The following is a 23,864-nucleotide window of genomic DNA, read 5'->3' as shown; positions in this document are numbered from 1 at the left end:
CAGGTTTAAATCTGAATACAGATACAGATATTTATAGTAGTGAACACATACAGATGGTGACGTTGTGTAATACCTCTAATATATTTGTGCTATAGATTGATCAAGATCTCAGCATTTTAAGGTTCAGAAAAAGTGCTTAAGAACCGAGGTCAGGACATGAATGTACAGCCGTTTCACAATCCTTTAAACAGATTCAGCTAAATCCAGATGTGTTTCTCTGTCCTCAGTTTAATCTCCACTTGACCGGTGACATTCACGCCATAACAGCAGCGAATAACCTGGTGGCAGCAGCCATCGATGCCCGAATCCTGCACGAAGCCACCCAGTCTGATAAGGTACTCGTGTAGCATGAAGTACAGTACATTAATTTTAGGAAGAACACTGTTGCTATATTATAATAAACATAATAATGTCACTTATTATCACTGAAACTCAATGTGTGACGATTTCTGAAAGGGCGCTTTAGATGTCAAAGTGATTCTTGAATATTTTAACGCTTTTTTTTTTTTTAAAAGAGACTGAAAATGAAATTCAAACACTTTCAGCTTTACCTCAAATGCAGGCCATCACCTAAGACACGTTCTGAGGTTTCTGATGTTTTTTAGCTTGGCGCTAGAGCTACGAGGCAAATGTTTCTAACACACTAATAGATATGTATAGCTTCCAGTTTAGCACTGAATAAACCTACATTCCTAAATCGCCAAGCGCTGTTGGATTCTGGATTCTGATTGGTCAGAAGGTGTTGATTAATTATCTAGAACAGCAGCTCTGACAGCAGTGCAGCTGCAAATCACAGGTTCATATTAATGCACTTGTTCTAATACATTATCGTTTCTATAGTAACAGCGTACACATAAACGGATTAAAACATGAGCTGTTATTTAACAAATCGTCGATGTTGTGTAAGGAGATGTTTGTTTTTTATTTGTGGAAGGAGTCTCCAGTGTCAGCACTTTGATTCAAAATTAATTATGACTTTTAGATAAGCTAGTTTAAGTTGTTGTGATACTTTAGATTATACACATTAGATACGTAGACTTTAACCCTCTCTCTCTCTCTCTCTCTCTCTCTCAGGCCCTGTATAACAGACTCGTACCGTCAGTTAATGGAGTGAGACGCTTCTCTGCCATCCAGCTGGGGCGACTGAAGGTGAGTCCACAGTCCTATCTGACACTTCAGTTACACAATCCATACAGATAACCTAACCTCTGTGGGTTTTTTCCTTCTGTTTTCCTGCACTTTGCTCTTTTGTCCCTCTTTCTTAATCCTTTATTTCACCATTTTGGAACAATGACCTTTTAGCACTGGACAGTTTACTCTTGTGTGCTAGAGAGTTTGTTATTTGCATACTTTTTTCCCCATTTTACCTCATGAAACATCCAATCACAAAGCAGTTTCACAGAAATCCGGATGTAGATTTAGATCCCGAATAATAAAGCCAGAGGTGACAGAGGTGAGGAAAAACTCACAGAGACGACATGAGGAAGAACCCGCTAGATTCAGAAGGGAACCTGTTGTCTTCTGCGTGAAACAGGATAGTGAAATTATAAACCTGCGTTCACGCTAACAAGCGATAAAAAGTGAAAAGCAATCGTTGATTTTCTCTGTACACGGCCGTCACCAAACCACAATTTCAGCGACATCTTAAAAAGCAACATATCATATGAGATTTTCTCAATTCTCTGCAAATTAGGTATGACGTGGTAAAGTGACAAATCCAAAAGTCACTCCTCAGATCAACCCTGTGGGCGCGTGTCGTCCGACGTTTCTTCAGTTCTCCACTCACATCGTTAGTTCCTACCTGCAATTAGGTCCCTTTTACTGTTTGACGCACAAAAATGGAGAAAAACATATAAACGTGGTTTCATCTTATCCTATCATGTACAACCTTTCATTAAATGTGTATATAAACATTATGAAATAAAATAAAGCTTGGAAGGAAGTACCAGAGATCGTTGTTGCCTCTGGTACCCGAGTGTACGTAGCTAGTACACTTAGCTTGCTTTGCTAATTTGTCAATGAAGCTAATATGAAGCTGAGCACATAAACATGTAAATCAAACAACCAATTTTCACACAGATTAGTGCGTTAATTTGTGTTTAACTAGATAGTTTTAGAAGTTTTGCGTGCAGATCCACAAGTGTCAAGAGTAGCGGTCGCTACACGCCCACAGGAGACAAATTACAAGCGACACAAGCGACTTGGTTCACAAATGTCCCAGGTTTTATCTCAGGTTTTATCTCAGGTTTTATCCCAGGTTTTATCCCAGGTTTTATCCCAGGTTTTGATTGTAAACGAAGATGTTCCAGCATTTTCCGTGACTTACTAGCCCTGAATCAGTTCTTACTTGAGGTAAATGATGACCGTAAATATCCCAGTGAACTATATTACAGAACCTGTAGCATTTTTTGAAGACGCAAGCACTTTCGCCACGTAAAGCAGTCATTCTCCAAGGCTTTTGTTTATCTCGAGAGGGCATACACTAAGTGCAGTACTCTGCTTCCTCCACTAGGAGTCCTAATAACCCAACTCCAAACTCCCATCACGAGGCCCTGCTTCACACTGACGCTCTACATTCGCTTGTGTTCTGTTCACTTTGCACGTTGCCTTCCTCTCTTACTCTCCTTAAAGGTATTTAGCGTCATAAGGTCGATTACACAGACAAGAGGCTTAGGAAAATACACAAGAACATAGAGTTTATTTAGACTCAGTTGAGATTTGACCAGTTCTCAGAAACCAAGAGGCAGAGATCAAGAGCAAGAAATGAAATGTGGCATAATTTCTCATAATACAACACAGGTGTGTGTTCTGAAGAAATTCTCCAGTAAAGACATTTTAAAACAAAGCTAGATTCATGATATTGTTTTTTTTTATATGTATAATGCTTTAACTGAATCACCTCATGGTGCTTTAACTGAATCATCTCATGGTGATTTATCTGAATCGTCTGATGTTGCTTTAACTGAATCACCTCATGGTGCTTTAACTGAATCTTCTCATGGTGATTTATCTGAATCTTCTCATGGTGCTTTAACTGAATCTTCTCATGGTGCTTTAACTGAATCTTCTCATGGTGCTTTAACTGAATCTTCTCATGGTGATTTATCTGAATCTTCTCATGGTGCTTTAACTGAATCATCTCATGGTGCTTTAACTGAATCATCTCATGGTGCTTTAACTGAATCGTCTGTTGTTGCTTTATCCGAATCGTCTGTTGGTGCTTTAACTGAATCATCTGTTGAAGCTTTATCCGAATCGTCTGTTGGTGCTTTAACTGAATCGTCTGTTGGTGCTTTAACTGAATCATCTGTTGAAGCTTTATCCGAATCGTCTGTTGGTGCTTTAATTGAATCGTCTGTTGGTACTTTAACTGAATCATCTCATGGTGCTTTAACTGAATCGTATGTTGGTGCTTTATCCGAATCATCTGATGAAGCTTTAAATGAAACTTCTCATGGTGCTTTAACTCATTGCCTGGTGATTTAACTCAATCATCCGTTGGTGCTTTAACTCAATCATCTGTTAGTGCTTTATCCGAATCATCTGCTGATGCTGTAACCGAATCATCTCATGATTCTTTAACCAACTCTTCTGAATATGTTTTAATTGAATCATCTGACTATGGTTTAAGTGAATCATTTCATGGTGCTTTAAGTAAATCAACTGATGGTGCTCTAAAGGAATCATTTCATGCTGCTTTAACAGAATCATCTGACTAAATATTATTTAAGTCATTTGCTCCTGAACACTATGAGAACTGTCTGAGAATGCTGGGGGGAAAATTTAAGTTTGTACAGTTTCCCTGTTGAAAAACACATTGATCATCCGAGACATGTCTGGTGTCCAGAGTGTGATGTACACCAGAGCTACAAGGCTGTTGCAGCTAATCGAAGTCAATGTCACCCAAACACTTAAAATATACATTTACATTTACAATTACGCATACAAACAGCGCGCTTTATTTCCTCAACACAGATTGGTGTGACACTGGACGCTTAGGCCCCGCCCCCTCTCCCTCCCCCTCCCAAACTGTAAAGGCTGAAGTAAATGCAGATGTTGGAAAATTGTTTATTTAAATAGTAGATTACACAGATTAAAGATGTGAACTTCTGGAGCAAATTTTGGCTATGCTAGACTTCCATTACTCATTAGCTACGTTAGCTTTAGTGCAAAACTACAGAAACATCATGGCTGATGGACTACGTTTTAGAGAACTGTAAATTTGATTATCACTGAGCTATTTCATGATTCTGATGCTGCAGTATTAGTCAAATATTAATAATATCCCTCCCTTTCTCCTTTCTTCTTTCATCCCAGCGACTTGGAATCAACAAATCCGACCCCAACACCCTCACACCTGAGGAGGTCAATGCCTTCGTTCGGCTCGACCTTGACCCTGCGAAGGTCACTTGGCAGAGAGGTAGGAACCATCGCCATTATAGCATACGATGTTTACGAACACTTTATGAACCCTTTTGGAATTAGCTGTGTGAAATGGGGAAATAGGTGGTTCTGGGTGAACACCATCTGCACTAACACACTGTGGCAGATCTGTATAGATACAAACCTCTGCTGCATTTGGGATGAATTAGCAGTAATGTGTGTATATGTTCATGGGAACGTAAGCAAAGCTGGCTGGTAGTTTATTTTTTTTCACTGAGTGAGGATTTGGTATTTCCTTTAACCCCAGAAGGTTGCAGTAGATATCACTGATATGTGACAAAATAATAATCCTTGAAATAAAAAAACGAAGTAATGACAGTTAGCAATAAGTCCTTGCGATTATGTTTATGTATTTATTTGTGTTTTTTTTCTCTAGAATGAACTTCATCCTAATTTCAAATCGAACCAAATCCACTGCTTTTTTTTTTTACATCACATCTTGTAAAGCAGAACCTTCATGGTACATATGAACATGTGCATCCTTATAAAATATCATTTGAATGATATAAACCTGACCATTACCCAGTCGAGGTATCCCAATAATCCCGGTATTTTTAAATGTGAACCCAATATTAGATCTTTGATCTGGCCTGCTTGGAGTCTGAAGATCCGAGCTGGCAGGTCTACACTCGCTGGTCTGGTATATATGGACATTGGAATGTTCTTTCGTCATTCTCTCCTGCTTTGTGCCTGAGTACCAGAGCAATAACCAGCCCCTTGCTTTTCCCTGAGGCCCCCCTCATGCATTGTAAAGAACTGAAGATTTCCAAGAAGTAAAGCTCGAAGTGGCCTCAAATCCACCAGCTTTCCTCAGGAGAGCTTTGGAGAGCTGTGGGTTTTACCTGATTGTTTCCAGCTCCAAGAGAACGGATTAGCCCGGAAAATACGCAGGAGCCCTTCTCCGATTTTGGGCTCAACCATGTGGTATAGGTGATTGGCTTGTGTCGGAAATTTCCCTAAAGCCTCTAAGTTCCTGCTTTTCCAAAATGAGCAAGGCAGAATTGGATGGCGAACTTTTTTAATGGTTAATGATAAACACATGCAGAATCGCCACATCTGCTGGTGTATTTACGATCAACCACGCCCGCTTAGCACTTCCCGGAGTTACGGTCTGCTTGGTTTAAGATGCGGGACGCAGCTGGACCACGGACCACCTGTTGTCTTTAGCTTATACCACAGCGCTTCTGAATTCTCCATTCTGATTGGTCAGCAGTCAGCGCTGATAGTAGCACAGCTGCAAATCAGGTCCATATTAATACGCTCATTCAAACATGTTAACGTTTCTATAGCAACAATGTGCACAGGGACTCCTAAAGGACATTTAGGAAGGATTCTCCAGTGTCAGAGCTTTGTGAAGCTCCAAGTCTTCAGGACAGATGAGTTTCTGCGTGTTTTTGTCTTGTTAACCTCGAGAGAGAGAGAGAGAGAGAGAGAGAAAGAGAGAGAGAGAGAGAGAGGATGGTGAGGGAATGACTGTTTATAGCTGCTATAACATAAGAGAGAGTGTTAGATGTTCCACAACATTAAATTTAATGGTAAGCATAAAACATAGCTATGTTCTTAAATTCATAAACATGTTCTTAAATTAATAAAAATTGTAAATGTTGGAATATTGCTGTGGTGTAAGAGGAATAAACCACGATAGTTTTCAGATAACAACACACACTGTTGGTTTTATTCCTCACTTAACACACATCCTGTTATTCAGCGACTGGTGAAATATTTACTTTGAAAATAAGACCAGCTTTTCACTTTCTGTGTGTGTATGTGTATGTATATATGTGTGTGTGTATGTGTGTGTGTGTGGGTGGGTGGGTGTGTGTGTGTGGCGCCAGGCCATTTTTTTCTTTCATTTGTTTAACACTCAGTTTTTTTTCTTCTAAACTATAATTGCGATGTTGAGCTCAGGAGAAGTTTCTCTGTAAACTCGACTCCGTCTTTCGTTTACTCGTCTGTATTCAACGCAAACGTTTTGAAGTATGTGATCTTGTAATGTAATCAACTCAGATCTTATATGTATATATACAGTGAGAGGAGGAGTAACGGGACACCAGCCTGGATGGGTTGAGTGTTTGATTTACAGTGAGCCTGCTTTATGAACCACTCGTCCATTCTGCAGGGGAAAAAACTGGCGACAGGAAAAAGAAGAGGAGAAATTTGAAGTGTTTTAAGGAATTCTTGTGCATGGTTGCTCTTGGGTTTTGGTCTTTCTCTCTTGGCTTGCTGTATGTGAGATCTGTTCCACACTCCAGCTGCATATGTGTGGTGAGTGTTGGCTGTTAGACGGCTCCAGCTGAGTCGTCTAACTCCACGCTTTCTAGCACGCTACACCCTGGATTTTTGGATGCTGACTCCACAAGTCTGCCAGTATTAACTGCTAACATAAAGGAAAACTCCAGTGTTTTTCCACCTAATCAGTATCTACAGTTTCTGAAGTGCATGTGTGATTACCACTGACAAGAATTTTATCAACTCCCTGTACAGGGAACAGAAAGAACAGAAAACATGTTTACTCCAAACTCACTTCTAATAGAAGTGTAAGGGTATTTGGTGAATTCCATTAATAAAGGTTTAACAGTTTCTTTAATTCAGCCATTATGGAGCACATTACAGTGCTGAACATATGAAGCAGACAGCACTTAATGCGCAATATGGCAGCTGTATTATACTACAATAAGCTCCACCTCTCCAGGAAAAACAGCCAATCATCTTTTTGGTCATGACAGGTGACCCACGATAGGCTAGTGTCACTCTGATTGACAGGGGAGATGGAGTATGTCCCTCCCACCCAGAAAGCACTGCCAATTTTGCTTCCTTGGCTCCCGGCCACAGATGGGCGTGGCATTATTGGGGTTTAAACGTGCGATCTCCTGACGATAAGACGACAGCTTTCCCGTTGTCCCGCCCAGGAGCAGTTTTCTCAGATATGGTGTTTGAAACATCATTTTATCAATCTGTTTCTGGTTTATAGATCTCTCCCCATTCAAGCAGATAGAAGTCTGGTCTTGTATGACTGGAAATAACAGCCTGGGAGTGTTGCCAAGATGGCCGCCAAGTGGACAGACTTTACCCAAAGCACTTCGATACGGTCTGTTCTGTTACTCTGTCAGTTTAGACTAAGGAAACCTTTCCACTCCATCACTCAGAAGAGAGCAGTTCGCAATCGTGATTGGAATGCTAGACCACCACGTCTGTTTTAAAGCTGTACTTAGAATTCATGTGATGTCTCGGTAATTTATCTAATCTATCTTTGGGCTAGTGATGGTGTAGGTTATGAGTTCAAGTCCTTGTATCACTAAGCAGCTCATTGTTGGGACATCTGAGCAAGACACTTAACTTTCATCTGCTCAGCTAAAATGTAAGTCAGTTTGGTATGTTATCAGTAAAGATAGCATCACCTTCAGTCACTAGCTCTCTGTTCACACCAGCAATGATGCAGTGCAACACAAACGGCCAGAGGTCATTCATCTTCAGTGAAAAAGGGCCATGTAAGTGGACAGGGTGAGCGACGTGTAAAGATTGAGCAGAGTTTAACTTTCTGCAAATGGGAAGGAAGACGATGAGATGACTCTTTCTTTATATGATTCTTAACTTGGTTTATTGATTATTGCTAAATGAGTGCATCTCACACACACACATCACTTTAATGTTTTAACATAACTTTAACATTTTTTTAAATGTTTTTAATAAAACTTCAGGAACGAATTTCATGAATCTACACAAAGTAGTCCATACTACTGCATTGGCACCACACACTACTTTTGGCTGAAACCCATCGCAGTGAAGCATGGTGGTGGTAGCATCAAGTTGAGCGTTACTCTTGCCATCTTGGTTGATTCTCTGACTAATATCCTCCTTACACACTTATCAATTTTGGTGGAAGGCCTCCTTTAGGCAGAGTCATGGCATTCATTTTTGAATAGTGAGAGTAATTTGTCTCTGCGGGATGTTCGTTTGAGATAGTGAGGTCATGTGACACAGGTCAGCACGATTCAGCTAATTACGTGGCTTCTGATGGCGACTGGTTGCACCACAACTAATTTAGGGGTTTCACAGCTTCTGCAGTTTTTATCTGTAAAAAATTTTGCTAACTATATTGAACCCCTCCAAACACACACACACACACACAAACTTCAATAATATGAGCTATATCAATAATATCAGCTATACTGTTGTGTTCTTAAGCCTTCAAGCAATCGGTCTATTAGGCTTATAATTGTAATAACATATATAACTGTAATCACTTGGATAGTGGTTGATTTCGACAATGGTAAAGTCATTAAAAAAAAATAATGAAATCGTAGCCGTCCTTGTGGTTTGTGGACATGACTTTGAAAACCACCACTTTGTCCTAGATGACAGAACACCTCCCAAACGTGACCACCAGATGAATAAAATGGATTTTTTTTGACAATAACATACAGTAGCTCGCCAGGGTTCTGTTGACTTGTATTTCTGTTGAACTTTCAACATTCCAAGCCCATTTTTCATGTCTTGTTTCCGCAGTGGTGGACACCAACGATCGTTTCCTGAGGAAGATCACGGTCGGCCAGGCGAACACGGAGAAAGGCCACAGCCGGCAGGTACGTGTTCGCGCCACGACTCCACCCTGTTCCTGTGAAAGGTCTTGAATTCGGTGAAATGCATACAGCAGAGTCTTTCTCTCCGCTTGTTTGCCCTCTCTCTGTCTCTTGGCAGTGTGTCAGCGACTGTCAGAAATAATGGCCCCTAAGCCAAATCCCGCAAATAAACAGTGTGCGCCTCAATGGGAACCAGGCTGAGTGAAAGCAAATGTTTAAAATGGAGGGAAAAAAGGGGCTGCGGTTTGCTTGCAAACACTTGTCTCTGGCCAAGCACATGCTTACATTTAGCAACTCTTCACTGAAGTTGCCTGAAGCACTGACACACGCACACACACACACACACATACACACACACACACACAAGAGCGTAGAGTAGAAATGCAGTGTGTTTGAGAGTGTATTATCTTGGTGTCCCATTAAAATTTGACAGAATCCGTGCGTTTAGAAATTACAGGCTTGAATCTCTTGAATCTGAACTCCTAATTTGGTAAGATGAAGATGCTTGAATTTAAACAAAGTCTGTTAAACAGGCTTAAAGACAAAAAGATTAGTACCTAGTCATAGTTGAACTTTGATAACTGTCGCGTTCCCGGAGTCGTCGTTAAGGTGGTCCGGCTAGTCTGATGTTTATTGGAGGCGAGCTGCATCAGAAAAGTCTGAGCTGTTTGCTGTATACGATAAAGAGGACAAGACCTGGCAACCCGCTTACAAACCTGTGGCTCACACGTACTGCATTTTCAGTGTCAAGGAGCAGTGAAAAACAAGCTCGTGAATAAGGAATAAAATACTTGCAGTCATGCGGTTATGGTAAAATAATCAACGACATGATGAAGCAGAGCCACTGTTACCACCTCTTACTTTTAATGTCTGAGAAACAAGTCAGGTCCTGTTCTCACTTATGTTATAGCAGCTGTAAACAACCATTCTCTCTCTCAACCATTCCAGTCTGTCTCTTTTTTTCTCTGGAAGTTAATAAGACAAAAAAACAGAGAAAATAGAGAAACCGAACAAGCGTAAACTCCTCTGTCCTGAAGATGTCGGAAAACATAGTTACATATAGTAACATATAGCATAGTTATAGCTTTACCTCTGACTGTTACAAAGCGCTGACGCTGGAGACTCCTTCCGTAAATGTTAAATAAACATCTCCTTACAGAAACCTTCACCATATCAACGGTTACACGTTTGTTGTTTTTTTTTAAAAAAATTCCTTTATATGGAGCATCACATTAATATAACCAGAGCTGCTGTTATAGAAAATTCATCAACACCTTCTGACCAATAGGATTAGAGAATTCAGCAGCGCTGAGGTCTCATATCTATGAATCTATACAAATGACTACAAACAAAGGACAAAATATAACACTGAAGGACTATGAATATTTTTTTTTTCATAGTTTGATTCAAACACCTGTAGAATTTCATATTAATTTTGAACAGCTGTTGAAGCAGTATTCCAGACTTGAGGAGGGATTATAAAAAGACCTTCTTACACCAAGTCTTTATTAATTAATTGTATTGTATTGTATCGTATTGTATAAAACTGGTGTGCGTGTGTGCTCTGTTTTTCTCTCTCAGACTCAGTTTGACATCGCGGTGGCGAGTGAGATCATGGCGATTCTGGCTCTGACTGACGGTCTGGCTGATATGAAGAGCCGTCTGGGCCGCATGGTGGTGGGCAGCAGCAGGAGCGGGCAGCCAGTAACAGCTGATGATCTCGTATGTGAAGGGGATTTTTTTGTGTGTGTGTGTGTGTGTTTGATTTTTCTCGCTCGTAGAGTATTTTGACGATTCTTCATCCTCGGTTTTCACTGTTTTTGCTGTAGGGTGTAACTGGAGCTCTGGCTGTTCTGATGAAAGATGCCATCAAACCCACCCTGATGCAGACGCTCGAGGTTTGACTTTCCTTTTCTGTCTTTACGTTCTCTCTCTCTCTCACACACACACACCCACACACACACACACACACACTCACACACAGGAAAAGCACGTATGACCTGTAAAGGTACAGTTTTGAAAGAAATTGCAAAATGTGATAGTCTCATTGCTGCTGAAGTTATATGAGCAATGGGAATATAGAACACACACACACTTGGACACACATCTGGCTTTTGTCTCACAGCTGTGTGAGTGTGCCTTGCCATCCATATCGAATAGGCGAACTGGAAATAATCTTTGGAAAAGAATTTGGCTGTAATGGCCTGAGCTATTCCTTTAAAGGTTGCATTTAAATTTAAAGATTAATTCAGCTAGAATTTTGATTTGATTTTTATTCAATTTGACATTTCATGAGCTACAGATAAGGCCAAATCTCTAATGGAGTCATATTCACTATACACTATAGATGCTCACTGCATGGGTTATGACGTAATGACACCATTGACCCCACCTACAGAAAGGCATTTAGGAAATTAACCACTTCCATATAATATTTGTGTGATATTTACTTAGAAAATTGATGCATGATGTAAGATTATATGAGGAATGAAACACTAGGGGGTGTGCTGCTGTAGGAAAATAATCAATGGCAGGGTGGCATGAAGAAGCAGAGTTACTGTTACCACCCTTTAGTTGATTATTTTCCTATAACAGCATGTCCCGAGGTGATTTATTCCTCATCATTCGTTTTCATGTTTTGGAACGTCCTGAAAACTCTCACATGGTGAAACACTTGTTATAGATCACTGATACTGGAGACTCCTTCCATAAATGTTAAATTTAAAACACCTCCTTACGGAAAACTTCACCAAGGCCTTGTAATGAGCTGTTACTATAGAAACGGTAACATATTAAAAAACGAGTGCATTAATATAAACCTGTGATTTGCAGCTGCACTGCTGTCAGAGCTGCTGTTCTAGAGAATTAATATAGAACTTCTGACCAATCAGAATCCAGAATTCAGCAGCACTGTGGTTTAAGTGAAACTTTTGTGTGTGTGTGTGTGTGTGTGTGTTGTGTGTTTTCGGAGAGGAAACCCTTCAGTTCTGTTGTGTGAAATCTTTCCTGCCTGGAATCATATCAGGATGAACCATGCAGCAGAGGATCATGGGAATATTTTGTTTACTCGGTGTGTTGGGGATTAGAGTGTCTGTTATGGAAGACATGATGTTTTCTCAGATGGATCCATGTGTGTGTGATGGATAGAAAGGAAAAGGGACTTGTGTGTGTGTGTGTGTGTTGTGTGTGTGAGACAGAGCTAAAAGATAAGTGTGAGGATGTGTGTACACTGTGGCTTCTTTTTTTTTTTTTTTTTTTTACCAGTGAACAGCGATAGCATCTGCTCGTCTCAGTCTTCCTGTTTTCTCTGACTGTGCGTTCTCGTCTTTTCTCCTCACAGAGCAGAGGTGGCCTAACTTTATTTCCTGTTGAACATGCTGGTTTTTGTGTGTGTGTGTGTGTGTTTTTTTTTTGTTTTTTACTTCCTTTACTCACTTTTCCCGGAGGTCATTTTGATAGGAATGGAAATTTTGTCGCTGTCTTTCCACTGAGAATCTCATCTTTTTTGTTTTGTTTGTTTGTTTTGTGAAAAGCATTTCATATCCCCGAACATTTCACGTTCATCAAGCAAAAAAAAAAAAAAAAGACATGGCACTGTCTTCCCGGAGAAGGACCCATGTGACCCTACCCACCCCCCCCCCCCCCCCACCCCCCCCACCCCCCCACCAAAAAAAATAAAAATTGGTACATGAGAAAACAGCGTCCTTATGCTGACCTCCAAATGAGACTTTATTTAAGAAGCAAAAAATGACACAACTTTTTCCTGAATAAAATAAATAAAAAATGTTTATATGACAACATTAAGAATTATGCCAAATAATGCTGTAACTGGTAACCAAAAAAATCAGACGTTTTCTGACAGCTAAAACTTATTTGGTGTGACAGAAAAATAAGCTTCATCAAAAAAATGTCTGCGATAGATTTCCACTCGAAATACAAGTGGGAATGCTCTTAAACACACACATTCCTCCACCATCTTAACAAAATCTGGGTGTGATTATGTGTGTGTACAGGCCCCGCCCCTCATCATATCTGGATTTTAAATATGCAAATTTTAAAACACCCCTAAAGCTTCGCACTCCATTCTTAACATAATGAATATTACGCTTCTATGAATATTTAATTTGGAAACACTCCTAAAACTCAAAAACAGCTGCCACAACAATATATTTTGTATATACCAATTCTATAATTTTATATATTTTGGATATACCGATTCTAAGAATATACAAATACTATTTTCCTTCTCAAGAAATCTGAATTTTAGAATATTCTAGATTTGGGAACGCACATCAGCTCCATCACCACCCATAACCAAGAAATCGAGATTTTATAAATATGCAAATATGAAACATTCCTCACACACATCCCTAACCCTAACCCACACACGCCCAAATCTGCACACCTCATCAAATGTGTTACCGTGTTTGAATCATATGAATATGCAAATACCTTTAAACCTATTAGGAAATCTATGATCTAGAATATTCCAGAATTAGAAACCTGTCCATGATCCACGCCCACACCGTGAGAAAATCCTCCCCAACTGTAATCACAATATCTGGATTTTATAAACGTGCAAATTGAAAATGCCCTCAAGAGTTCCCGCTCTACACTATTATCAGGAAAATCTGATTTCTGTGGATATAGAAATTAAAGATGACATTGGATATAGAAATCCAGTCCGACATGCCCCGCCCCTTGTCGAAACTGTTATGAATATGTACATTGGAAAAAGCCCCAATCCTACATGCCCCGCCCCTTGTTGAAACTGAATTATTAAAAAATAAATATAGAAATAGCAAAAGCCCCAATCTTACATGCCCTGCCCCTTGTCAAAATTTGATTTTTAAAAAATAAATATATCAATTGAAAAAGCCCCAATCCTTCACGCCCCTCCCCTTGTTGATACTGGTTTTATTTTTTTATGAATATGTAAATTGGAAAAGCTACAATTCTGCATGCACCTCCCCTAGTTGACACTGGATTTTTTTAAAAATAAATACACAAATTGGAAAATCCCCAGTCTTACAAGCCATGCCCCTTGGCGAAAATTTATTTTTTTAATTTAAAAAAAGAATATGTAAATTGGAATCCACTTCCAATCCTACATGCCCCGCCCCTTGTAGAAACCGGATTTTATTTACGAATATATAAATTGAAAAACACCGCCGTCCCTATATGCCCTGCGCCTTTCTTCTGGTAATCCAGTGTAATAACACAACGTGAGCAACATTTTAGAAAGCCTACATTTGCATATTTAAACCTGATTTGCTCTAATTTTTTATGATGTAATAACACTTGCTTGTTACTCGTTCAGCAGTGATTTTCCAGTAGAATTTTTGCTTTCCAGTTGCTTTTTTCTTTAAAAAAAAACACCATGACCAGTCTGTGTACTCAATTTTTTTTTAAATTACAGGGAAGAAAAACATTTATTAAATTTACGATGACGTTTGTTTGTGTCTCCATCCTGGAATGAAGAGAACTCGTCACCCCACAGTTGTCCGACTGAGTTTCTGTCCTCTTCCTTAATTCATGTGACTTCACCACCCGTCTGCTTCCTTTTCCATCCTCCTGTCCTCTCTTTGTCCTTCCTGTCCTCTCATCATGCACCGTGCTCTCGGTGACCTGCTGCTTTGTGGAAGTGAACCTTGAACCACAGGGCTCTTGGTTCAAATCGCAGATGTTCAGACTGCGACTGGCTGATAGGATGGAATCAAGTTTTCCATGTTTTGAGGCTCAACAGCTGGACGATTGAGCAACACGGACACACATTCCAAAGATTTAAAGGAAAAATCCACTGAATGGCCTGCATATTAATCTTTCTAATTATCACATGATCTTCAAATCTTGGCATCCAAGATTTATTTTATAATGAAATTCTGAGTTTTATCAGGTAACGGCTTCCTACATTACCCACAGTGCCATTCTGCTTGCTGATAGTGGTGCAGTAGGATTAGCCTTCACTTCATCTCTGGTGATGCAGCGGCACTTTAAACCTTTAGACTGTCCAGCTCTCTCATCTACACACTCCGCTCCCAAAGCATCAACTTTCATGCTAATTCCTCAAATACGCTCGTCATCTCGTACATCGCTAACTGCATGAACTGAGTCTCTGCACCACAATCACTGAGCACATCACAAATTTGGAAATATAAACATATTTAATGTGTTTCAGCGTGGCTTTTTGGCTCCATGTTGAACGAGGTCCATGATGAGTTTAGCGTTTTTGTTTGCGCTTACGTGTTTTTGCTCTGTGTTTCAGGGAACGCCGGTGTTTGTGCATGCCGGACCGTTCGCCAACATCGCCCACGGAAACTCGTCAGTGCTGGCGGACCAACTGGCTCTCAAACTGGTCGGAGAGGACGGCTATGTGGGTGAGGGAAAGTTCACAACACTCGCCTGAACTCGGACACAGATAAAGCAAACACACAAAGGAAAGATAAGGATCTAGGTGCAGTCATGGTTGCAAAAAAAAAAAAAGATGTTTGATAATATTTCTCATCAGGAGATTATTATAACAAATACAACTCCATGAAGCCTATTTGTAGCCATATTTACTCATTTCAGCTTAAACCTGTCTTAATCTATTGGCAGATAATAATTGATTATCTATAGATAATCGACTGTGTGCTCCGTGTATACGCTATAAACATACATCTGGGTTTATTCCTCTTTATCAGACACTATCACAACTTCCATTTTTTCCCTCTGTGTAAACAGACTGAATGAAAAATTAAGTTCAGAGGGAACGATAATGTCTAGCTTTCTGATTTTGGATTAGCTTAGAGGATATCGCACTATGAGCGGGAAAAAATACGATTGTCCAAAATCCAAGATGGCCGCCCCATAACAATCCAGCGTCCAGCCACGTGCTGAGGTGTTTCTCACGTTGTTTATAGATGACAGGGCTGAGCAATATGACTATAATATTGATATTGTGATAAAGTATCATTATCTTTTTTCATTACTTTTATTTTTTTTACTAGCAATTACAAACTAGATGCAGATTTTGTGGTAGAACTTTGTACTGAACCTTTAAAATAGTTTTTACTAATAATTAGAATTTATTACATTTATTTTTTATCCTTTTCATTTTAAAGTCATTTATTTTTGCAGACATTACAGACATTTTTTTAAAATAAAAACTGCAGCACTGTTGTTTTGCTGGCAGTGTGTTTGCTAATGTATATATCACAATATGAGAAGTGCGATCATTTCTTTTAGTATCGTGATTATGATATTTTTGTCACATGACCAGCAGATGACACTGTGCTTTAAACCAAATCAGCATTTCGGTGACATGACTAAAGAACTAGACGTGCTTTGAAGCAAGACAGGCTTTGCTTTCTTAGCTACGTTAGCCTCGTAGCTCCAGCGCAAAACTACCGAAGGAAACTTCAGACGGCGAATACGTCTCACGGCTGATTGACTGCGATTGGAGTCAGTGGGCAAACAGTGTAAATTGAGCTTCTTTAGAGGTTTGGAGCTCAGGCATTTCTCGCACCGTGAGCTTTGACAGACAGCAGGAATGTGGGGACTTGAGTTGAGTTTCGCAAAATAACAGTGAAGAAGGAGATAAAGGAGTGTGTGTGTGTGTGTGTGTGTGTGTGTGTTACCTGATGCTCAGGTATTTTGTTTTTGAAGGTGGATTTGGAGGAGAGAAAAGTGTGAACGGCTGATTCTGACTTTACAGAGCAGCTTTATAGAAAAGTCAGAATGCCGGTGTAATGGACAATCGAACTGCTCTAACGGCATGCGATTATTATTATTAGGGATGGAAAAATAATAATAAAAATTAGGAAGAAAGAATGGGTATTTTAATAAATCATAATTCTTCCTTAATGCATAAAATGCCAGTCAGACTTACTACACTGAAATTGCTGATCAGTGATTGCTGGTAATGAATATCTCTGTTTGAAAAATTCCTTTCTAAAAATTGCTTTAGAATGTAATGGTTTATGTATTTGAATATTAATGAGCCTGTGCAAATAACTCCATCGTCGGGTCATTTGGATTTATTTATCTATAATATCGTCTTCCTCTCGCTGGAATTACATTCAGTTTACATTCAAATCCACATAAACATTCTCTATCTGTAACTCGTCTTCATACAGGAATCATTCAGGAATCATTCATGCTGCATCCCAAATGACTTTTTACTTTTTTATACGCTCACAACATAGGATATAACACGATATACATCCTACACGGTGCACTATTTAGTGACTCGGATGATACTTGTCGAAAACTGAGGTTTTAAATTATGTATGAGTGAGTAAATCGACACCTCATTTTATAAATATACAGGAATGTTTGCCATAAGTTATGTATTTATTCACAGCAAAAAAAAAAAAAAGTTTAGGGAATGTGTGTGCATATGCATGCATTAGACAATAAAATTAAAACATTGTACTGTGCTTTTTTATGTGTAAATATTACATATGTAAATATACGTATAAATATTTCCATAATAGAGCAGCATGCTGTAACTTTTTTGTTTTTGGCTGATTAACTTCGAGAGAGAAATAAAAGCTATTTGAGGGGACAGTCTTTTATAGCTGCTATAACGCAAGTGAAAACAGGAAATAACTTGTTTTTTTCGACTTTCCACAACATTAACTGTAACTATAAATGGATAAAATTATGTCTTTTTTGTTAAAAATAAATAAAAAACTGCAAATTTCTGTTGTATAGAGTGTTAAACAGTTCAGAACATGCTGTTATAGGAAAATAATCAACTTATTGGTATAACAATAATTGATATAACAGTAACTTCATCTTCATCATCTTGTTGTTGATTAGTTTCCCATAACAGCACAAATCTGTATTTTATTCCAGTCTATAATAATTGATAGATGAATACAATATTGTGTTTTAAAAGCAGCAACTATTCACACTAATAAAAAACAAACACAATGTAGGTTTTGTCGAAATCAAAAATCGAGCTTCAGGTCGTGGCCTGAATGGAAACCAAAGCGTGGTGGCGTTAATAAACATCCTCCGGACTGTGCGGGCAGTAAATGTGGGGAAATTCCTGTAAAACCGCCGTATTTTCTGCTTTGTTGACTGCGTGACTCGGTGCTGAGTCCTGCCGCGAGCCTTGCGTTTGGATAACACGGTGCCAAAACCGACTTTTTCTCCTAAAAAAGTTTCACTGGGGAGTTTTTTGCTCTGTCACACACACACACACACACACACACACAAACACACACACAGCTGTTGTGGTCAAGGCCAAGAATTCAGCCCTCCCTTCTAGATAAGGAAAAGCTTTATAACAGTGGGGTTTGTGTTGCTCAGGGTTTTGTGTGTTTAGTTTCATCATCTGAGGTCTTAATAAACGGAGCGTAGATGAAGAATTTCTCCCTCTGTGCCTCTTTAACATAGCAGTGTGTACGCACTTATTCTTTTCATGTCTTTTAACACAAACATACAACTAGCCAATTTATTCACATTAATAACTCATCTGATGTGTACACACACACGCGCGCACACACGCACACACATGCACACACGCGCACACACGCACACACAAACAGCTCTAGCCAAAATAAATACTCATTTCTTGTCTCAGGTTTGAGTTGATGGCAGACACTGGGGTATGTAGAACAGAGAGTAGCCATAGTGTAAAGGGTTACTTCAGTTCAAAACATGATACCAGACCTTGATCATTATACACACACACACACACACACAAACACACACACACACACACTCAGGACCAAAGTATGCCAGAGCTCTTCTGTGGAAATAAAAACATGAGTCCCCGAATTCCTGCCCCTCTACTACATTCCCATCCCGCTTGAGAGCCTGGGAAATAGTGCAGGAAACCCGAAGGGCATCGAGGGTGCTGGGTATGTGGAAATACCACACACAAGCACACACACACACACACACACACACATACACACACAATTGTTTTGTGTCTATCCATGGACTCTGGTTATGAGTGAAATCACATGGACTCATAAGTTACATACACTGATGTGTAAACATTCAAGACTCATACAGTCACTGAAGGAATGATACAGTAATACACACACACACACACACACACACATATACACACGTATACACACAAGGGGTGAAGATATAAACGTTATATCATGACAATTTTTAAATTAAATCTCTGCCCACTTAGTTCTCTTTTATTCATTTATTCAAGATAGCTTCTCTCTCTGTCTCTCTCTCTCTCTCTCTTTCTCTCTGTCTCTCTCTCTCTCTCAGTGACGGAGGCAGGTTTCGGAGCAGACATCGGCATGGAGAAGTTCTTCAACATTAAATGCCGTGCCTCCGGACTGAAGCCTGACGTCGTGGTGTTGGTCGCCACCATCAGGGCTCTGAAGATGCACGGAGGAGGTCCGAATGTAAGACGGACATTTTTGTCATTCGTATCTACACGAGAAGCGTATTTACTCGCTCACATACTATACTATACTTACAGTTAACAGGCTAATGATTTACCACAAGGAGACGCTCTTTCTCAGTAACTTTAACAATGTTTATCAGTTTAAAGGATGGAAATCGTTACGAGCCCACTTTAACAAGATGTGACGATCACAGACGTTTGCACACGCAAGTTGTGTATCTATGAGGGATGTGACCGAATACGAACACTTTATTCGAATCGAACTGATAACGCGTCCAAAATGACTACGAAAATGGATACGAACTATAGGTGGAGTATTTGGGGTTTTTGTTGCTGTTTTTGTTTTAGCTTTAAGAAAGTTCGCCAGAAAGCTTCGACCTGTTCCAACAGGACAAAACAAAAAAAAAGTCATGTGACAGGTTTACTTTATGGTTGAGTTTTGAAGGACAGCTTGCAGAAGCGCTCTCATGTGGAGGGTTGCCAGGTTTCAGGCAAAATTCCCACTCCTCAAAACCTACACCTCAAAAACCTCCACGGGGAAAGAATTGAAATGTTTACGAAGTATTCTAAATGTATTTTTCTTCTTTTTCTCTGTCTTTTCATGGGAAACACGTTAACAATGGTGTTCAGTATCTGCAGTTTGCAGCATTTGGCAAACCTGGTCATGGAATAAATAACATTCATTAATATGAATAAATAGAAGATGCACTATTCACTATACAGACGCTGTACACGAACACAGGCTTTTGATGTTCGTTTCTGGTGTTTTTGCTGAAACCACAAACATCAAAGTAGCCTAATAATAAATACATTCGCTAAGCGTCATTCTTTGTTTGAATGTGAAAGTTCTGCATGCACACTGACTCGTTGCTCCTCGCTAACCCGTGTGATTCTCCACTGAAAACAAAATGAACGACTTCCTTTCTGTTGGATGATGAGACAAAGTTGAGGTGAAGTTTTACTTTACGTGAATGAAAGGCAAAGAATAAGAAGTCTATTTAGCGTCAGTATCAACTCTGCTAAAGTCTGTCATATCAATAAAAAACTGGTTCAAACTGTGACGCTTCAGAGACTTTACAATTTTCCCTCATCGTCATCACTTCCTGTTTGTGTTTATACAAAGCATTTTCATTATGCTTAAGTAGCTTAAGTAATGTTTTCCTTATCCTTCTTCCTGCTAATCGTTCTAACTCTACATGGAAATCCATCATGTACAACATATTTGTATATCAATCCCAATCCTAGCCATGTTACAGAATTTCATACAGTGGGTTTATTCTCAGGAGGTAAAATGGCGTGTTTTCTTTCACAGGTAACAGCAGGAGTGCCTCTCCCAAAAGAATACACTGAGGAGGTAAACACTTCATTACTTTACACCCGTGTCATACTTTGAATCCTGTAAGAATTTTAGGTATTTAGTGGTGGTGGTATTTATTTAGCACATCTATGTCAGAGTGATGATTAAAATATGAGACTACAACTGCTGCCACAATCACAAGGACAGTTTTGTTGGCATCAGTCAGGAAATACACTGATATACAGAAGATGTCATGCTCAGTGAGGATTTAAAACAATGTGCACTGACCAAAGTGTTGTATATCGAATAAAATTAGGGGTAGACTTAGCATTAAAAAACTACACAAAACAACACAAAACAAAGATTTGTGACAGATGAGTCACCTATTAATCCTGATCTCATGTCAGCGTGTACAGTCTGGTTTTAAGACTGGATTTGAATTCTGAAATGGAAGAGGGCGTGTCTAATAGCTGTCGATAAGCTGTACCAGAGTGTAGCAGTGTAGACACAAATTCCCCGTCACTCTTGAGCTTTAACCGTGACCTTGGAACAGCGGATTTTGTGAGCAGAACTTTGCGCAGTCAAAAGGTGAAAGTCAGAGCATGTTGTTTAAATAGCTATAAAACATGTACATTTATATCATTTTAGTCTCAAATTGCTGGCGATGTGCCAGAAAAAAAGCTTTGACTTCAAAGCAAATATGTACAGTATGTGATAAAACCATATCACATACATTTGGAAATATTTATCACTTTATCTAGCATATAACATCCTACAGTGCTACATTTGATCATTTCATCGTAGCTAACTTTATGCTAGCCGTATCATCTAGTTTCTTTAGATTGTTAGCACTGAATTCTGAACTGTACAGCTCTGGATGTTGCATTTCTACTCCATCTTTCTTGACGTTGGCATGAATTACATCAAAGTATGTTCCGTCAGAAGTTCCAGCAGCATCATTTTTCCATATCGTCACGCTTTGGTGTAATTTATTTTTTTGTTTTTGGCAAAATCTTGCAGCGTATGGACTTCAGGATGTCCTGGTTAACTGTCCTTAATCCATTAAATGACAATATTGTTCCATTAAGTATCTTATAAGCCCCCTTTGGGGAGCACGGTGGCTTAGTGGTTAGCATGTTTGCCTCGCACCTCCGGGGTTGGGGGTTTCATTCCTGCCTTCACCCTGTGTGCGTGGAGTATGCATGTTCTCCTCGTGCTTTGGGGGTTTCCTCCAGGTTCTCCAGCTTCCTTCCCCAGTCCAAAGACATGCGTTGTGTGTGCAATTGTGCCCTGCAATGAGTTGGCACCCTGTCCAAGGTGTCTTGTACCTAGGGCCCTGAGTCCCTTGGGAAAGGCTCCAGGCTCCCTGTGACCCTGTGTAGGATAAGCGGTACAGAGAATGGATGGGTGGATGGATGGTTGGTCATGTGCTCACAGCAAGTGACCTCCAGTATAATCACGAACATTACAGAAAAGACTCATGGTCACTGTTGAGTTCTTTACTTCGGGTTCTCATAAGCAAAGGCATTTTTCAGGAGCTCTGGGCGCATTTCTACTTGAAGACCTGTTTCACACAGCTAAAGAAATTTTGCAGGACATCTAGCCACATTTCCACCAGAGGAACTCTAGGTCTGTTTTCACTGGAGGAACCTCTTCTGCTGAAGAAACATTTTCAGGAACCTGAGGAATTTTTAAAAGGAACTATAGCCACTTTTCTACTGGAGAAACCATTTCAGCAGCCTGAGGATCTTTTAAAAGGAACTCTAGCTGCTTTTCTACTGGAGAAACCATCTCAAGAATCTAAGAAATTTTTAAGCAAATATCACCACACCTTCAAAGAACATTTAAAATTAATTTATCAAAATCATGTTTACTCCTTTACTCCTTTACTGGGCCTTTACTTCTGGTCCTCATAGGCACTTTTCTATAGTTTCCAATGGAGGTATCTTTTTCAGGAACCAGTTAAACTTTTCAGGAACTCTCACCATGTTTCCATGGAGGAGCTTTTACAGATTTTCTTTTCTGAGGAACTTCTGAGAAGTTTCATGAACCAAGGAGAATTTTGAGGAACTTTAGCTGTGTGTTTCCACCAGAGGAACCAGGTCTGATTTTAGCTCCTGGACTGACTCTGCAGCAAATCTTTTAGTAACTACACCACAGTAGGTGCTGCTGACAAGGAACTATGAAGTGGACACAGAAAGACAAGCCCTTTTACACGCCAGCAGGAGGTGTGTAAATGACTGTTTGACCGCCTCCAGCCCTTTCTTGCTCTTCTCCCCTGTAACATGGTTTGATGTGATTGAATTAACAGCATAAATATAACCTGGTTTTGTTGAAGGTGGAGGCTGCAGCCCGGTGGGAGCTGTAATGGCCGAGAGATGCTGCGTCTGCTTTCTATCAACCTCCCTAAAGCAGCCTCAGCTGAGCAAATAACTCGAGTGCTTAAGCTAATTGTGCGGTTCTTTAACAAGAAGCAGAAGGCACCATGCCGGTATCCTGGGATCTGGAGGATCCCGTCTGGCTCTGTGCATCGAGGGACACTCGAGCTGTAAAGCGGAGCAGGAAGTTCCTCCCGGAAGGCTTCATGGGAGGAGGAGGTGACCCTTTTCAACCACCAGCACAGGACATCTGTCCTTGAATGGACTCCTCTTTTGATGAAGGCACATGGTTAAAAGAGGACAGCGGGTGGTGGCGGCGTGGTGGTCACAAGACCTGGATATGGCTTGCGGTCATGGGTTCTGTCTCGGACTGTCCCTTTAACCTGAAGTTGCTTCAGGGTGGGGCTACAGATGGTTCATGCAGAAGACGTAAAACTCCTTGGTTCCTGGCGAACTTCATTGAGGAACTCCACTAGACTGGTTGGTTCAGGATATTCAAGAAGATTAGTAGTTAATCCTGGTTCTGTGGTTATTTAAATCACAGATCTGTGGCTCCTTCACTCCAGATAGAGAGCAGTTTACTTCAACAGTGTTGTCCTCACCTCAGAACCGAGCCTAAATCGGTTAAACTGGCGATTCAGCAAAAAAACAAACAAAAAAATTCCTCCCTTACCCTAATATAGTCGATCAAACTAGACCTATTTGGCGTCCAAGGTTTGCTTTTTAACCCTATAAACTCTTATTACTCTTATCTTACTCTTAACCCTATTTAACCATATAAACTCTGGCATGATTTT

The 23,864-nt window shown here is 39.9% G+C and overlaps 1 protein-coding gene across 1 annotated transcript in view; it reads left to right on the top strand.

Moving 5' to 3' along the window:
• The window catches only part of mthfd1l (methylenetetrahydrofolate dehydrogenase (NADP+ dependent) 1 like), a 58,083-nt gene that overhangs the window by 17,457 nt on the left and 16,762 nt on the right, over window positions 1-23,864 (top strand). Inside the window, exons 14-22 of the mRNA XM_026923693.3 lie at window positions 228-335; window positions 1,075-1,149; window positions 4,318-4,420; window positions 8,950-9,026; window positions 10,605-10,745; window positions 10,853-10,921; window positions 15,289-15,400; window positions 19,251-19,390; window positions 20,705-20,746. Coding sequence (XP_026779494.3) covers window positions 228-335; window positions 1,075-1,149; window positions 4,318-4,420; window positions 8,950-9,026; window positions 10,605-10,745; window positions 10,853-10,921; window positions 15,289-15,400; window positions 19,251-19,390; window positions 20,705-20,746 — 867 coding nt within the window. The remainder of the gene's footprint in view (window positions 1-227; window positions 336-1,074; window positions 1,150-4,317; window positions 4,421-8,949; window positions 9,027-10,604; window positions 10,746-10,852; window positions 10,922-15,288; window positions 15,401-19,250; window positions 19,391-20,704; window positions 20,747-23,864) is intronic.

Source organism: Pangasianodon hypophthalmus, chromosome 19, assembly GCF_027358585.1.
Source record: "Pangasianodon hypophthalmus isolate fPanHyp1 chromosome 19, fPanHyp1.pri, whole genome shotgun sequence".
NCBI classification, from domain to species: domain Eukaryota; kingdom Metazoa; phylum Chordata; class Actinopteri; order Siluriformes; family Pangasiidae; genus Pangasianodon; species Pangasianodon hypophthalmus.
The sequence above is the reverse complement of the archived record's forward strand: the minus strand, read 5'-3'. Positions and strand labels throughout refer to the sequence as shown.